Consider the following 17,987-nt stretch of genomic DNA (forward strand, 5'->3'; position numbering starts at 1 on the left):
ATCCTAACATCTAAAATGTGAAAGCATCTTAAAGAGTTTTATTGGAATGGTAAATCATTGTTTCAAAGCAAAGCTATTTATTTCTATTTAAGCTAAAGAAAAAATGATGGGGGAAATGGGGAACAATACCAATCCTTCCCGAATCTTCAGCGTTCATAATTGAATCACAAGCACAACACAGTCAAGCAGCAGCTTTTTCCTTCTTCTGGATTCCACCCTCCCCCCAGAAAACCACTGGGGCTCCAGCACTTGATTCCCAGCTTTCGGCTCTTCAGAAGCAAGTCATTTCTATTCTCTCTGGCATCAGTGGTTCTTAACCTGGGGACAGTGGATTCCCAAGGGATGCATGGGTCAATTTCAGGAACCTCGTGAATTTGGGTGGGGAAAAAAGCATCTTTTCATTACTCTCATTAAAATTTAACATTTCCTCTAATGATGAATTTTTAAAACATTCCAAGAAGGGAACTATAAGCTTTAGCAGAGTACCTGCAAGGTCCATGACATTCAAAGGTAAAAACTCCCTCCTAAAGCCTGAGCCGGATCTGGAGATAAGAAGCTAACATCCCTCGCTTGCTTTTGTCCAACATGATAGAATAAATCTGTTTCAGAAAAAAAAAATCTGCTCAAACACCTGAAATCCATCTCTTTGGATTGATGGCCAACCAACAGATCTGATCCTCCAAAAAGTAATATGCTGTGACCTCCACTAAAATTTTGTCACCAGAGGACAGGTTTTCTAGGGAAATCTGATGTTCTTTTCTCATTAGAACTCTTTACATTCTGCTTTTTACTCTCTCATCTGCTTTATTGGACCAAACTACAGGGGACACAGCTAAGGAAAAAAAGAACTCCCCTTTAGCACGAAACTCAAATAACTGGGCAGGGCAGACAGTTGTATTTTTTCTCCATCTGGATGAATGTGTCACTTTATCAGTCGTGAGCCACTCTGCTGGAGGGTAGCCACTCAATGGAATTCCCCTGCTTCGGTTAGCTGCCTCCCCCTTGAGAACAGAACCCAGTTGACAGTACCCTCCTCTTCGTGGGAGAGAAGGCCCGAGATAGAAGGAGCACACCTTTGATTTCACTGGTATGTGGAAGGTGTTAAAAGTCCTACCAATGCAGGTTGCCATCTTCTCCATGACTTAAGAGTCTCAGAGAGTTGCCCAGAACCAAGACTTGTTGACTTGTCCAGAATTACATGGTCAGGATAGGTCAGAAAGAAGAGCTCAATTAAGGTCTTCCTGGCTTCAAGGCCAGATCGCTAGCCACTAAAACCCGTTGCCCTCTCTGGCAAGGAAGCAGAGCAAACTCATTTTTGGCCCAAACGTTTCCCATGTTAGAGTCTGGTCCAGATACCTTGTGTCCCCCAGTATTCTCGATGCCATCATTCATACACAGATCAGTTGAACATTTGTTCTCGAAACGTCTTTGTTAACGGCAACTTCATAACCCTGAACGACTCTGCTGAGCGAACTCGAGAATATTTAAACAGTTTTCTTTCCACTGTTTCCCGTCCCCCTCCCTCCCTCTCAGAAGAAATCACATACTATTCATTTGGCATTACTCCTATTCATTTCAGATCCCCAGCAGTCTGTAATTTCTGTTTCTAAAATTGTTGATCTCACTTTAAAGCACTGTGCCCATGTTGAACCTCTGTAAACAATGCCATATATTCATTACATGTTGATTTTGGCAAACGACACAGCAATACATACAGCGCAGGATAATGGAAAGTCACTTAAAGGAAAATGGGGGTGCCCATGGGGTGTTTTTAGTAACAAAGGCTAAGTAGAATTGCTCTATGGTAAGAAAACTGCTCCCTGCATAAGTGATGGAGGCCATATTGCTCCTTGCCCTTTTATCAGCCTTCAGGGTTATGGTTTTAAATTGGTCCCTTGCTTGGATGGATACTCTTACTGAATATTTGCTATTATTGAAGTGGAGAAAAGATAAATCCATCTAAACTTAATGTACTCATGAAAAAATAAACTTCACATGCTAAGAAAATGCATTTGCACAGCTGAGTTTCTGATTCCTATTTGCCAATTTCAGGAGCTTAGTGCTATGATGATGTGTCATTTGAAAACCGAAGGGGGAAAAACAACCACCTAGCAAGCCACAGTCCCAACTATCACCTGGGGAACATTTGCTCCACAGCCCCTCCCATGGAAACTCGGGTTCCTTGCACGATGACCTTCTGCCCATTTTCAGCCATGTAACTGAAGGCTTCCTCGACACCCATGTTGACTAAAAGCCTAAGGGCCGAGTGCTCTGACACAGAGCAGTCATTGCATACTTTGAAAGACAAGATTGAGCCTCAGCTGGATAGTCATGCACGAGACCTGTCACCTGAATGCTTTTATGACTTCTCAGAGCAAAGGGGTGTCTGTGGATCACCAAAAGGAGCAATACTGGGCTATGCCGAGGAGCCCCGAGAGCATGACAGTTTGCATCTACAAAAGATTCAGAGTATCAGAATGGCCATAAGTCATCATGACAAGTGCCAAATGATAAATGGTGCTTACAGCTTCTTTAAAAATCACAACAGAAACACATCAAAATGGTGCACAAGTACTTGCTTGGAAAAATCCAGGAGGACATCAAGGCAGCAAATGAATTAGACGAATTCTCCTCCCCTCCCGCTTTATTTTGGATTCTCATATGCTTAACAACAGGAGCTCTGGAAATATTTAAGCTGTAGTAACAATAAAAATAATAATATAAGAGAGAGGATTTTGCATTACGATTACAAAAAAAAGGGGGGAGGGCACAAATGCCCAAACAGATCACAATACTACTCCATCATATCTACTTGTAATTTTACAATAATCACCTCCCATAAGCTCTAACCATAAAACATTCACATTTTAATCATGTATTTCATTGGCTATTGTTTGGACGCTGAGCACACCAAGCAACAAATTGATGCCGTAGACATGAAGCCTATTGTTTTCTGGAAGCCAGGATAATTTTGCTATTTTAGAAAAATGACGGCGGTGGCGACTCCCTCGACAGGAGGCAGAAGGGTTCACGCTTGCTGCTTTGCCAGTGCTTGGGCTTCCTAAAAGACAAAGACCAAGTCAATTAAAATGCCTCCTAAACAGTTGCCTGGAGTTACTTGGACAAAACTGCATTGGTACCAAAAACTATGAAGTTCCCTACATTCCTCTATAGTACCAGTTGCTCAGAAAATAATTGTAGTTGAGCCTCCTGGTAATCATTCATAACTTCAGAAGGATGTGATGCTTTCCAGTTTAAAAAGTTTACAAACTTTTCAGTTTAGGAGCTTTACAACCCTGTAAGCTAAGAAGAGTGAAAATGGTTTCTTAAGTCCATTGTCCGATTACTCAAACTAAGGGTCACAAAGGTAAAGTCATCTGCCCGAGATCATACAGGGAGCTAAGTAGCAAAATCAAGCCAAAGCCAGACCTTCTGGCCCAGTCTGCTTCCCAAATGTATATAAGAATTCAACAGCCTTTTACATGGTAGTTTCCAATTTGAGAAACTTGTAAAATCCCTTTCCCACAACTCCAGACCCTCTGATGCTTTCTGGAAGGCTGGAGGTGGCTCTGGAGTACTAAAGACTATAGCAGTGGAAACCTCAAAGCCTGAGGAGATGGAGTCTGGGTTGGTCACGGCAGCACCAAGCTGTGGCAAAGAAGGCATGGAGGTGCTGGAGAGAATGCCTACAGACCTTCTGCTCAATGGCCCACATGTCTGCTTCCACTGGGTTCTCCCCATGGCCTATGCAGATACTCCAGCAAGGCAATATGCAACGTTAAAGACGGGCTAGCTCTGCACCAAGCCAACAATGAGCCTGGCCCTGGCGACTCAGGCATCTGGAATGAGCTGTCGGCCTCTTGGGTAATAAAGAACAAAGCCCCTGTGGTTGAAAAGATGGCTGGCACACATGTAAGTGCAAGCGTATGTGCTGGCAGCGAGCTTTCCATCTACTGATGGCATGCTGCATCTTGGCAGAACTTCACGACCATTCACGAGGCCGAAATGCACAAACTTCCTTCTCTAGATCCTTTCCTATCCTGAGGGGAAGTGGGGATGGAAGGAGAGGGGGCGAGTAAAGCACCCCACAGCCAGAGGTGAGAACATTCATTGTCTGTCCAGAAGGAACTTGGCAAGTTTGAGAGTAACCCACAGCTTTATGTCTGAAGCCTGACTCTGCCTCTTATTACCTGTGAGATCTTGGCCCTTCCCCTCCAGGGCCTCAGTTTCCTCATCTAGAAAATGAGGGGGCTGGACTAGATGGTCTCTGAGGTCCTTTCCAGCCCCCACCTCTGTGAGTCCCAAATCACATGAGCAAAAAAGAACCAGATGAAGTCTATCCAAAATCTCTGGTAAAAGGCCACACCCATGTTCTATGTCCCAGATCGGATGGAAAAGCAGAAACTCAACCCTAATTGAACAGTAACTTAAAGAGAAAAAAATAGAAGGATGTGACCAGAATGGACTAGACATGTGTCTTTCTCAGCAGGCTGGCTACTGAAAAGTAGAAACTTGGATGTGCAAATATTTGGACAGAAGCTCTGTTTGAGGCGGGCAGGAAGCCAGCGGGGTGTAGGCTCCAAAGGTGAGCTGGTCTGGAGAGGCTGCTTGGGCCATTTTGGCGATCAAATTAGAAAGCCAAGAGAATGGGAGCCAGAGGGTTCATTCTGAGACATCATTGGAGTCCCCCATTGCCCATTCCAGGCAAGGTGTGATTTTCTGAAGCTCAGCGTGTCTCTAGAATGGAGAGCTTGCTCTGAATAAATCAAAGGAAGGTCAAGCCAGTGCCAATGGAGGCAGAGGAGCCAATTTGGAATCCTGTAGAGGGGCACAGTCAGTGGGGGAATTCTGAGTGAGGTATAATTCCCTTCAGCCCCAGAGGGCTTCCCCATCTCCCCTAAGGGCTCTCGGCCTTCCTGAGAAGTCAGGGGTGGGGGTGGGGCAACCTGTGTTGTCATTGAAGCAGAGTGATACCATGTGGAAGAGTGATACCAGGTGGCAAACTATGTACAATAGCAAGTTGTCCATGTGGTCCCACGTGCTCAGTGTTGTTTTTGTTATATTATAAAAAGGGAAAAGCCCTTGAAATAAACGGACTCCATTTTCCCACCATCCTCAGGAGTCCCGCTTCATCACTTCTCCACTAGGAAGGTATATTTTAATCACCCCAACCTGGGTGCTCTAGAAAGCAGGACAATGCTTAAGATTAAGAGGACATAGGGGCAGCTAGATGGTGCGAAAGACAGACCAAGGACTCTTAAGTCAGGAGGACCTGAGTTCAAATCCAGCCTCAAACACTTAATACTTCCTAACTTTGTGACCCTGGGCAAATCACTTAATCCTAATTGCCTCAGCAACAACAACAACAATAAAAAGCAAACAAACAAAAAAGATGTAGTGACCACAGAAAAGTCATTCTGTCTTGATAAGCCTCAGTTTCTTCATCTGTGAAATGAGGCTGTTACAACTTTTTCTACCTTCCTCACAGGGTTGTAAGGAAAGTAATTTCTAAACCTTCCACTGCCATGGAAATGTGAGTTATTCGCTATCAGGAATTCTGGTCTATATCACAATCAGTGAGGGGTGACATGGAAAATGTCAGTAATCAAGAATATTCAAAATGAAGTAAGTTGTAACCCCAAAGAACAGGAAAATGGCCATTACTCAGCAAGGGCAGCTTTCCTTGATATGAGATGCACTTGCAGAATGACGTCCATTTTCCTGTTGCCTTCTACTTAAGAGGGGAGGGGCGCAGGGGAGAGACTGTAATTGTGCATTAAAACTATTGTTGGCTACGTCTGTAAGGCTGACTTACTAATACTGGATGGCAAAATCCCATCTGCTTCGGGAGTCCCGGATGACCTTAGTGCCAATTGAGACCTGGTTGCAGAAGCAGTGAGCTTTGTAAAGGTGCCACCTGACTAAGGCAGCCCAAGGAAGGTGTTGCTGAAATAAATGGGCCTTGATTGACCAGAATGCTCAGGGAAATGGGGCTTGTGGTTAAATATAAGTTTCTGGGTAGGTGGTTGGCCTAAAATTTCCATTTCAATTCTGGTAAAGAATGCTTCTAATGAGCAAACCCAAGGAGGGTCAGGGTTGATTTTTGTCTTTGAGGAGCAAAGATTGGCACATGTGGCCAATCTGTCACCAGGGGCCAGATCTTTTTGAAACATGAGCATTTACAGCTCAGAAATGAGCAAATGCTACAACTGAGGTTGGATTTGTTGTACAGGTGCCCTTCTATGTAGAAGAAAGGGACAGATAAAATGTTAACATTGCACATTGAACGTAAAAATGTAACCTGTGCCCATGTTTTCTTTTCTTTGGTCTTCCTGGTTGTTAACCAGTTAGGAGCCCACTCCTCCCTACTGTATCACTTCCTCTCCACTCCCAGATGTGCACACCCCGATTCCAGGTCCTTGTTACCTCTCACCACATGACTGCACTGGACTTCGAAGTGGTCTCCATGGCTTAAGTCTCTCTTCTGCCATTTCCTAAAGCTTAGGTCTGACCACATCATCTTCCTTCATGAACTCTAGTGGCTCCCTATTACTTCTCGGAGCAGATAAAAACTCCCCTGTTTGCTACTAAAGCTCTTTTATATCACGAGTCTTATACTTCACTCCCCTCTACACATTCTATGATCCGGTTATACTGGTTTGCCTTCAAGCGCCCAAAGGTGACCCACTGTTCTCTACCTCCATGCTTTTGCACTGGCTGCCTCCATGCCTGCAGTGCTCTGCCCCCGCACCTCAACATCTTAGTTTCCCCAAAGTCAACTATAAATTCAGACCCCACCTTCTAGAGAAAGTCTTTCCTTCTCCCTCCCCCCCCCCCCCGCCCACCAGTTTCTTTCCTGTTGAGATCACCTTCCATTTGTGCTGCATGAACCTCATCTGTACCTATCTGGCAGGTATGTGGTTACTACCAAGCCATTTCCTTTACTGGAATGGGATTCCTTGAGAGCAGAGATGATATGTCCTTTTTGGTATTCTCAGTTTGACAGCACACACTTAGTGACTTACCGAGTGGCCCCAGGTATACCCCAGAAGCAGCTTTTCTTTAAAAAAAAAAAAAAACCCATCCAGTCAACACATTTCTGTGTGTTTTCTTTTTCCCCCTCCCTCCAGTTATCTGACCGTTCCAGTTAGTTGGTCTTTGCTCAAATTGAAGTATTACTGTACTGAAAAATCTGCTCTTTTTTTGGTGCTTTTATTTATTTATTTATTTTTAAAGGCTTATCAGGCCAAAAGAATAGCTTGGGGTAGGTGAGTGCTTAGAGATCATTATGACCATTATCCTTATTTAGGTCTTATTATTTATCACTATAATATCACTATATTTAGTGACCTCTTGAGTCACTTGTTGCAATCACCTCCCAGCTGACCTCCAGTCTCCCTTACCCATGTACTGGAAAACTCCACTACCCAAATAAGCATGCTAAGCCCCAGTCTGACCTGTTGCTTCCTGCTCGACAATCTGCAGGGGCTGCAAACTCCTCAACTTGACACTTAAAGCACTTGAAAATGAGCCTCCAATCACTGTTTCCAAACTTATTTCAAAATACTCTCTTTCCTCCAAATTACTGTGCACCTACTGTGCACCTCTTTATCTGGGAGCAAGAATGATGACATCATTGACAAGCTGAAGCCTGGATTCCTAAGCTTAGATGAAATTGGATCTTCAAGAAAAACAAGACTGGAATCCCTCATGGGTCATACTTCTCAGACACTAGGCTGTAACCAAGGCCCAAGAAGGGCCTCTCCAGGGGAGGGCCGGGGCACCAAAGTGCCCCCACCTTGTTCCAAACTTACTTGTGATTTTAGAGAGCAGACTTCCAGAAAGTTCTTTATAAAACACAATGGATTCCATAACCAATTAAGGTTCCTCAAAATCTGGGCACACATAGTTCTTGTACCAGTTAAATAGGAAAACAAAGGAAGAGAAAGAAAAAGGGAGGAAGGAAGGGAGGAAGGGAGGAAGGGAGGAAGGGAAGAAGGGAGAGAGGAAGGAAGAGAGAGAGAGAGAAGGGAAGGAAGGGAAGAAGGGAGAAAGGGAAGGAGGGAGCCAGAAAAGAAGGAAGAAAGGAAGGGAGGGAAGAAGGAAAAGGAAAGGGAAGGCAGGGAGGGAGGAAGGGAGGAAGAAACCAAACAAGCATTTATTAAGGTACTATGAAAAGCTCTTTTTAAAACGTTACCTCATAGCGATCCTTACAACAATTATAGGGATAAGTAGTATTATTATTATACCACTTTACAATTGAAGAAAATTAGACAGAGGTTGACTTGACCATGGTCACACAGCTAATAAGTGTCTGAGGCCAAATTTGAACTCACTTTTTGTTGCCTCCAAGCCCAGCCCTCTCACCCCTCTGATCCCTAGCTGGCCATTAAGAGACAGAACATTTGATCTAGAATTACATGATCTGAGCTGGAGTCCCTTCTCTCCATCACCAGGACTATCCATCTCCCACCTCCATGCCTTTGCACTGCTTATATCACCATGACTAGAGGGGTTTATCCTTTAGCCTCTTAGCTCCCTTCTCTTCTACAGAAGGCCTTTCTCCTTTTCTCCCTGTGATGGCATCTCCCTCTGGGACTATCATCTGAGTCATCTGCACACATGGCCTATGTATGTGTCATCTGCCTGTTGTCATCTTCCAAACTGGAAGGTGAGCCGCTGAGGGCAAGTTCTACGCTTTTGCTTTTATTTGCATCCCCAGTGTTTGGCACAGTGCCTGCCATATAGTGCATCCACAATAAATATTTGTTGACTGATTGCTCTGGTCCTCAGTTTCCTCTTCTGCAACATATAGGTGATGACTCCCAAGGTCCTTTCCAGTTCTAGAATCTACTATTTTAGTCAGGAGAAAAAGCAAATGCACTTGAGGAAAGAGCTTTCTGGAAGCAACACAGATGAGAGATCCTCAAATCATAGGCTACTGAAAGGAGGCTAAGGAAGTCCCTTGGGTATCTAAAGCCTCATGGATATGGAAACCTAATTCATTCAGGAGGAATCAAATGAGCTGAGTTCAAATCCTGGGGGCAAGTCTCTTAAGCTCTCTCAGAGCCTGGTCACCCAACTATAAACTGGAGACAGTGGTACTGCCAACGTTACCCAGAAGGTCAAACAAGACAGTGTTTGTAAAGTACTTTGTTGGGATTAAAACATTTAAGTAAATGTCACCTAGAATTACTGACCCAAATTGAAATAAGGGAAGGGAGCCAGTAGATCCGAAAAACAGAAGAGCGGCAGCAATAGCAGGAGTGGGAGGAAAAAGAGGAGGAAGAGGAGGAGGAGGAGAGTAGTAGTAGGTGGGGAAAGAGGAGGAGGAGGTGTTGCAGCAGCAGCAGCAATATTAGTAGTAGTGGTGGTGGTGGAAGTGGGAACACTAGTAGTAGTGGGTATAGTAGTACTAGTAGTGGCAGCAGCAATAGTAATGATGAGAACAACTGACATTTTGATAGTAGTTCAAAGGTTGTCCTGCTTGACCCTCATAGCAGTGCCATCTAACACACAACCCTTGACCTGCAACTCACCAAAAAGCTGTCCATTGAGGCCCCTACTAGGCTTGGGTATCACTAATATATTTCTACAGAAAACCCTCTGAAGACTTAAATTAGACAGAGCTTAACATAGGACATTTTGTCCATGAGAAAAGCCAGTTTGACAGAGAGTAGACGCGGGAAGGTGACTCAGATCCACAACATCTCCAGTGAAAGCAGTAAGCATATCAACCTAGCCTCTCTACTCTGGGGGCAGAGTTCCTGTTAGCTGGGCTCCTAGGCCAGAAAGAGAGAAGTCATCAAGGGGCCATTCATTCAGGTCTTTGGCTTTGGCTTTGGTTTTTTGATCCGGGTTCTCCTGGGATAAAACAGTTGAAAAGGAATCTGCCTTTGGCAAAGAAAAGGTCCCAGATTCAGTCAGCAGTTTGCTGGCCAGCTTTTGAACCCCAGGGCTCCTCGGAATCACCAATGGATCCCTCTGTAACATTTCTCCTCACATTCTGCCAGGAAAATGACCACAGTCTGGGCCACATGTTGTGAACGAGAAAGGGACATGACAGCTCTAATAATGAAGTCTTTAACGTTCTTGGTGAGCTGACCAATAGGAAACTGGCCGCCTCAGGGAGCTTGTTGGCATGTCTCGCTGCTCCCTGTCTTAGCCCAGGAATGCCACGGGTTACGTCTGGTTTTCCAATTGGAGTCTATTTGAATCAGGATGGAAGATGTTCGCCAAGATTGCCTTGCATTCAGGAGGCGGAGGGATTGCCAGTTTGGGAGAGCTTACACTGCACCCAGCTTCTCTCATAAGAGTGTTATACGACATCAGAAATCATTACCTGTCAACTAGAAAGCAGGAGCACCTACCTTTGACCCAGGTGGGGCTGTCAAGCCCAAGAAGGCATACACTGCATTATTTTCTCTGGCTTCAAAGAAGGCATCGTAATCCTAAATGAAAAAGAAGACAGAGAGAATCAGGAGTGCTGAAGAACATGAAGGAAACAAATATGGCAGACGGGAGGACTGAGCCAATTTGGTGACCCCTGGGCAAGACTGAAATACTTTGTCCTTGCTGTAGTGCCAAGCTTCTTAAATTGTGGGTCACGAACCCATATGGGGTCCCTTAACTGAATGAAGGGGTGGCAAAAAATTTGGCAACAGTAAAACCATTCTACCAAAATTTAATTCTTTATGTAAAATAAACAAGCACATCCATCTCATTAGTATGCAAATTTGCTTTCATCTTTAATAAGTAGGAAAATTATACGTATGCCAAAGAATTGTTTTTAAAATGAATTTCTTTCTGACTTATTATCACTAAATGTTTGATTTGAATACCCATTTTATATGCCTATGTTCTTAGGGCCACACAAAAAATTTCTCAGGCAAAAAGGGGTCGAGAGTGGAAAAAATTGAAGTTCTCTGTAGAGTAATCTCAATGCTAAAGTGCTAAGCTACCATGAAATACAGCAAAGGGGCAAAGCTCAGGCCCACAGCAGTCCCCTGGGGCTTTGGAGGCAAAGCTACTCATAAATGCCTTCCTCCAGCCCATGTTTAATTTCCAGCCAGTTTGGAACAAGAAGCTCAGTTGCATCTTGGGAGTTGCAACAATCTCTTAGCGAGCAACAGTTCCCTCTCCCCTAAGCTTACTCTTCCTCCAGGCTGCTTCTTTCCCATTATCCATCAGCGAAGAAATGCTCACCAGCACCCCAGCTACTTTGACCTTCCAAGAAGGTCCTTGGGCAGAGGATGGATATGGTGTGTGTTGAGTTTGGATCCTGATAGGGGGCATCTGGGGACCCGAACAACAGCAATTAAATGTCTGAGAAGTTAGAAGCCAGGCTAAACCAGGGCCTGGAACACTGAGGACAACTGAAGGTGTGGTTATAATCATCGTTATCCCGCCATCCTGCAGACCTTCTCCTAAGTGACTGAAATAGTCACCCAAACAAGGCTGTAAGACATAACCCAAATTGAGTCAACCCAGTAAACAAGTGGCATTTTCAGATCTCGCCTGTAATTTTAAAAACTACAGCAAAGCAAGCCTGCTGTTTGGCCTGATTTATTAGAAGCGACAAAGCAGCCCTGATGTGTTTGCTTCTCCAAGATGACCTCTCTCACAGCTTGCCAAGCAGGCCTGCAGCTCCCACCACACATAATCTAGCCAGTGTTTAGGGCCCCCTGAGGCTAGAAATGCCTCACCCCAAGAAGAAGCCCAAGTACTCATTACTCTCTTATTCTTGGCTCCTTTCAACAAGGAGGGGCTCGCTTTTGCCACATCCAAAGTTTTCTCAAGAAATCAAGACATCCATTTATAAGCAATGTATTTCTTCAAAGGCATCCAACCGCCATCAACGCCATCAGCCTTTGAGGGAGGGACGGAGGGACGCCTCCAGATGTGAAGCTAACTGACTCCTGACATCAATGGCTCAGAAACAACTCAAGACAAATCATGGAATTTTACAGGCAGCCAGTCCAACCCATACCCAAAAAGGAATCTGCAAGTAGGCATTCAGTCTCTGCTTGAAGATCTCAAGTTAGGGGGTGGGGTTAACCCATTGCCTCACTTCCCCAAGCATGATTGGAGATAGCTCAAATCATGAGGAAAGGCTCCCTTATATCAAGCCTTAGTTTGCCTCTTTGAAACTTGTACCCATTGCTCTTTGAGGTTTAACAAATTAAATCTAATCCCTCTTCTACCTATAATACCTGACTTGAGAATAACCTCTACTATTTAAAAAAAAAAAAAAAAAAAAAAAGGCTTCTCCAGATACTTTGGCCCAGAAGTCAGCTTTTGTTGACCGTCTCCAAAAGAGCCAACAGACACCACCTTGGTCTCTAGTAACAACTGTGAAAATAGGTGGTTTTCAGGGGCAGCTAGGTGGCGCAGTGGATAGAGCACCAGCCTTGAATTCAGGAGGACCCGAGTTCAAATCTGGTCTCAGACACTTAACACTGCCTAGCTGTGTGACCCTGGGCAAGTCACTTAACCCCAGCCTCAGGGGGGGGAAAAAAAAAAAGAAAAGAAAATAGGCGGTTTTCAAGATAGCTTATAGTGTGATCAAACCCTAGTCAGGGCTCCTGCTACAGCCTGAGGATCTGGGGTAAGAGCCCTTTGTCAGATGCTGGCTACTAAGGGCCACAAATCTAGGGGGACTTGAACAATCCCCCTTCCGATTCTAAGCTTTAGTAGCATTTGAGACATGAGAGAATCAAGGTTTGCTCAAAGGAAAAAAAAAAAAAAACAACCTTTTTTGTTTTTCCCACCTGAAAATGAAGCTGGTGAGCTTTGGATTTCACTAGCACAAGACAGATGGGATCCCTAGGCCTTTCCTAATAACTGACAGACTCTCTTGTGGAAAAAGCCTGGTTGTGCCAGCTCGGGCTAGGGCCCTTTCCTGGCACTTGTTCCCCAGCAGCTGCTGCTGTGGGTTGGCAGAGGGGAGAACAAAAACTGCCCTAACCTCACCTCCCCAATAAAGACTGGTGGCAAAGAAGGGTGAGGTTAATGGATGTGAAAACATCCATCTGGGCACACGAACCAGACAGAATGAGGCAATGAGTCAGCAAGGTGTCTTTTTGTCTCAAGGCCAACGGTGCTTACCTGTGATTTCTCTGCAGAGAGGGGCCATTTAACAAATGGCTGTTGAACTAAATGATATTCTGGCCGCTTCAGAATTATTTTAGGTGCTTAAGTAGTGCCTGTTGACTTGGCTCATGCTCTAGGTGGTTCATATATGTCCCTTTTGTGTCTCCAATTAGACTGTAAGCACCTCACGGGCAGGGCCTGTGTTGCAACCTCATCTTATCTCTATCTGCTGGAGTTCAACATGATACCAGGCACATAGCAAGGGTTTAATAATCTCCTTCTACAATAAGGGGATGTCTGAATAAATGTGAACATGAATAAAAGAAATGAGTGAATGGGGGAACTTCTAACAGTCCTTTCAATTCTTTATGATGTCACAGGAGCAAGTAAATATCTGTTGAACTGAACCGAGCAAGTTCTTTAAGCAGCCCATTTAAAAAATCAGTCAAAACAAGATTGCCATCTGGGCCAACTCAGGCTCATGTGCATCATATGCAAAGAACCCAGCAAGACAAAAGAGGAAGATAAACCAACAGAAAGCAAAGGTTTATTGTCCAAAATGAACCTGCCTAATCACTAGCTGGGATTAAAACGTAGATCTGTGGAGGCTACAAAACTTTCTCTAGCAATGACAGGGTTGACCTCTGTTAAAAATTACTGTACCGAGCAAACTCTCTGACCGTGAAGTGGCTCCAGGGACTCCTGGATCACTATTTGAAAACTGTCTCCCCCAGATCTTCTAAAAAGGCCTTGCTTCAAAGGAGTTTACTGCCAGATCACAAACTGTTAGCAAGGCTTCCACAAGAGCAGGTCAGACTCGACTACTCGTTTCTTTTTCAGATGGGGTGACCAGACTGTTGATTGAGAGGAAAAAGGACTCCGTGTCTCACACATCACTCCATCAAAACCAGTACATACAAAGAAATGAAAGTCTGATGGCTGACTCAAAGACGAAAAAGATCTCGAAAATCTCCTTTATAAAAACAACTGTGGATGAGATGGGCTTGGAGTTGGTTTGTTTTTTTGTTTTTTACTTAGAGTAATGAGAAGAGTGGAATCCTTTCCAGGGGCTTCTGCTGTAGACATACCACAAATAAAACATCTAGTTGTTCTGACTGGAAGAAATCGAGATGAAGGCTAGTAAAGGAAATCTGAGATCAAATCCCTGTCTGATAGTACTCCATTTTCCATGGAGGATTAATGTGTCTGACAGCAGACAGGCCAAAGAAGAATCCGGCCTTCTGAGAGAGCAATTAAAGGAGGGGAAAGGAAAAGCACTAGCTAGGAAATGTGCAGAATTCCTGAATTGTCCTTACCCCACGGTATTGGCACTCATTGAAGATCTGAGGGGGAAGCGGGTTCCCCGTGGCTGGACGACTTCCTTCAGGCACATTTTCACGCATCCATTTCCGATTCTCTTCATTGGCTGCAATATCCTTCTCTTCAAATCCTATCTTGTTCGCTTCCAAGAAACCCAAGACATCTTGCTGTTTCTTCTTGATCTAGAACATAAAGGCCATCCCCCCCACAAAAAAAATATTACCGATGAACAGACTTGACTTTAGACATACTGATTTTAGGCCACGAGAGTATAAACTTAAAAGAATCAGAATGGAGAAGGGAGAGCCAATATAGCCACTCTCCTAGCAGAGAGCCTGCTTCCTTTCTCACATCTACTTACAGAAGGCCTTGAAAACAAGCCCCCAAAGCTTTTTATGAGCCCCAAACTGTTTCACTCTCCTCACACAGCTGACAACCATGAACAGCCTTAAGGAATGGACCTAATACTTGATGAGACAGCCAGACTGCTCAGTTTATTTACAATACAGAATATTTTCAATATAAATGATCCTTGCCCAGCTCTTATACATGCAGCCACATGTTTAGGGTGGTGTGGCCTGCCAAGAGGGCATCATGTGATGCTAATCTTCTCATTCCCTCATGGGGCTTAAACTGAAGGGAGTGCACCGAACAGATGTGCCTGAAAACCATACACTCCAGGCACAATTTAGGGTGAAAATTACACAGATTCTCTAACAAATGAAATGTGTACCTCCTGCAGGAAAAAAGACTTTGGGAGCACTGCCATCTTCTTTTGGACATGGATGCAATCTGCAAGTGGATAGAGGAGTCGCCCAGGATCTTTTGGAAGCCCCCCTCCCCCTCTGCCCCCCAACCCCCAGAACACTAAGCCATTTCTGGCCATGTGTCAGAAGTCTGAGATTTAAGGTACCTTTCCTCCGTGCCCCAGCACAGGGCAGAGCGAGGCAACAATTGCTGCCTGGAGGGAACAGCTGTTTCCCAGCAAGCTACACTAAGCCTCACGTCGGTTGTGCCAAGGGTCAAGTTTCTTTGAAAGAATGGAAACTCACACTGGCTTGGGAATGACTGACAAGGCTTTGGCTTTAGAAAAAAAACAGTGTGAGCGTTCAGAATGCCAAGGGAAGAACAAAACCTTGTCCCCGATGCTGCGGATGACAAATCCAGAGCTACTTTAATGAAAGCAAACGTCAACCAACCACAGAATAGTTCAGGCCCAGGGGGTGACCTCATTTTATAATTGTGCCATTATGTTTTCACAATGAACACCTTAATAAGTCCTGAAAGAGACCAAATGCCAAGAGACAAATGTCTAAAAGCGACTGACAGCAACCACTTTTTGTTACTACTTGATAATACAATATGGTAGAAAGACTGCAGTATTAATTTAGGGGTATTATTATTGAATGCCTACTATGTGAACGGTGCTGTCCAAGGTACCTGGAAGCAAAAAGGAGACATTACCACAGAGTCCCTTGCTCTCAAGGAGCTTACAATCTAGATGGACAGACAAGATACTAATATTAGCTAATAAGATAAGGTAATGATGAGGCGCAGCCTGGTGTGGTGACAGATTTACGTCCTGCCTTTTTCCCAGACAAGCTGGGTGAATGCAGACAAATCACATCCCCTTTAAAAGACAGAACATTAAAAAAATCATTCTCTCAAAAAAATAGTAATTCTCCCTCTATTGTGTATACAGCACTGTGCTAGTGCTATGGGGACAGAGACATGTAATGCAAGGTCTTTGCCTTCAAGGAACTTACCATCTAGTGGAGGAAGACATGCATATAAAGAAATAAATTAGGGTCTAAATACAAAGAAAAAGAGTACATGTGAGAGGCAGCCCTGACTTCAAGTCACATCTCTGATGCATGGTAGTGCCTCCAGCAACCATCTAAAACTATAAACTATAAACATGCTGCCCATCTGAATCGGTGAATAGAATCTTCATGATTGGAATTCAGAGCACTAAAATCACAGATCTAGATCCAAACAAAAACAAAACAAAATTCAAATGTACCAAAATCAATTGAGAAATCTAAAATGCTATGAGAACAGAGGAGGAATAACTTTTTCATTTCCACTACCGAGTTTAATAGTAACAAGGCAAATGCCAGCTATAGAAGACTTCATATGCCATTGGTGTGGATCTATGATTTCATCAGGATGACCACTCCATCCACCAATACTGTTTGCAACATCTTCCTTCACCTTCGACTGCTCTGTGAGCTGTTGCGACCAAAGAAATTCAACAGCTGGTCCCTGGTCTTCTGGTACTGAGCATACATGGAGCCATTCCAATCTGGGAGAAACTGCTAGAGTTTGTGTTCCAACCTTTGAGGGCCCAGACTCACCTCTAGCCTACTAATCCATCCATCCATCCATCCAGCCAGCCAGCCAGCCAGCCATCACAAAGCAACTACTAAGTTGTATATGGAAGCATCAGAGCAGCAAGTGAATGAAAATGGGTAGATGCATTTAGTCTTCATATCATAAGAACCTATATTATGAGTTAATTGGCCTACCTTGAAAAAATGGGACAGCATTAAAACTAAGTTTCATAGGATTCTGAGCACTAAGAACATTAAAACTCAAAGGAACCTTGTTAATAATCTAAAGCAGGGGTCAACCCTTAAGTCAGCCTCAACAGAAACCCCCCCCCCCCAGCCGCCAACACATTTTCTAAAGGATAAGACAAAAATGTAAACTTCCTGAGGGCAGGGACTGCTTTGTTTCTGTCCCATGTCCCTAAGACCAATGCCTGGCGCATAGTAGGTGCTTACAAATCAACTGAATTGAACTGATTGGATAGCACCAGTGCAGAGTACATAGTGAGGGCTTACTAAAGATCCACTGAACTGAATTTGATGATCACAATTTTTACTGTTAAGCTCTTTGAATTTACAAACTGATGCCCACAGATGAATTTTTTTTTAAAGACACATCAGAGAGTAGATTAAAAAAAAATACGATACCCAGTTTCCTTCTCCTCCAACAGGTACTGTTTTTTTTTTTTTCAAATGCCACTTCAGGAAAGTCCACTCCACTTCCAGCAGAGAGGAAGGGTAGAGGAAAAGCATAGCTGTTTACTGAGCTGGCTCTTTAAAATTTACCGGGCACAAAACAAGCTGGCATTTCATCTCAACAAACACTCATGGAGGCAAAGTCTAATGTGAAAGCCCTGCCCCCAGCCCCTGGTCTGCTGGCCTGATCCTCAGACTGTTTTAATGAATGTCACCATGGGACCTTAACTCCCCGGCTTCTTCTTGCTCAACCCAGTCACCACAGCAAGACACACTTGTTTCCAGCTGTTCATTTTGTGATGTTTTCAAGGGCTAGGTCATAGGCAGCCAGCCCTAAACTCTTTCTTCACATCTTCTCCTCATTCTAGCCAAGAGGCCAGAATGAAGATGGCCACAGACCCAGATTCTTTCTTGTCCCCTAGGGATCACTGGACCACTCCCTCAAAAGGCCCCAAACATCTTCCTGCCACCAGGGAGACCACCTCAAGTGTCCCACTGGCCTTTGTCCCTCATTCTCTTGACAAGGTGTATCTGCAGGGTTTTAGAGTG

General features: G+C 44.2%; 1 protein-coding gene across 1 annotated transcript in view; it reads right to left on the reverse strand.

Moving 5' to 3' along the window:
* Positions 1–11: 11 nt before the first annotated feature.
* SH3BGRL (SH3 domain binding glutamate rich protein like) overlaps positions 12–17,987 on the reverse strand; it is an 89,974-nt gene continuing 71,998 nt past the window's right edge. The window contains exons 2-4 of the mRNA XM_074277284.1: positions 14,409–14,594; positions 10,371–10,451; positions 12–3,061 (exon numbers count right to left, since the gene is read on the reverse strand). Of these exons, the coding sequence (XP_074133385.1) occupies positions 3,029–3,061; positions 10,371–10,451; positions 14,409–14,594 (300 nt within the window). The 3' untranslated portion in view covers positions 12–3,028. The remainder of the gene's footprint in view (positions 3,062–10,370; positions 10,452–14,408; positions 14,595–17,987) is intronic.

This window comes from Sminthopsis crassicaudata, chromosome X (genome assembly GCF_048593235.1).
Source record: "Sminthopsis crassicaudata isolate SCR6 chromosome X, ASM4859323v1, whole genome shotgun sequence".
NCBI lineage: Eukaryota > Metazoa > Chordata > Mammalia > Dasyuromorphia > Dasyuridae > Sminthopsis > Sminthopsis crassicaudata.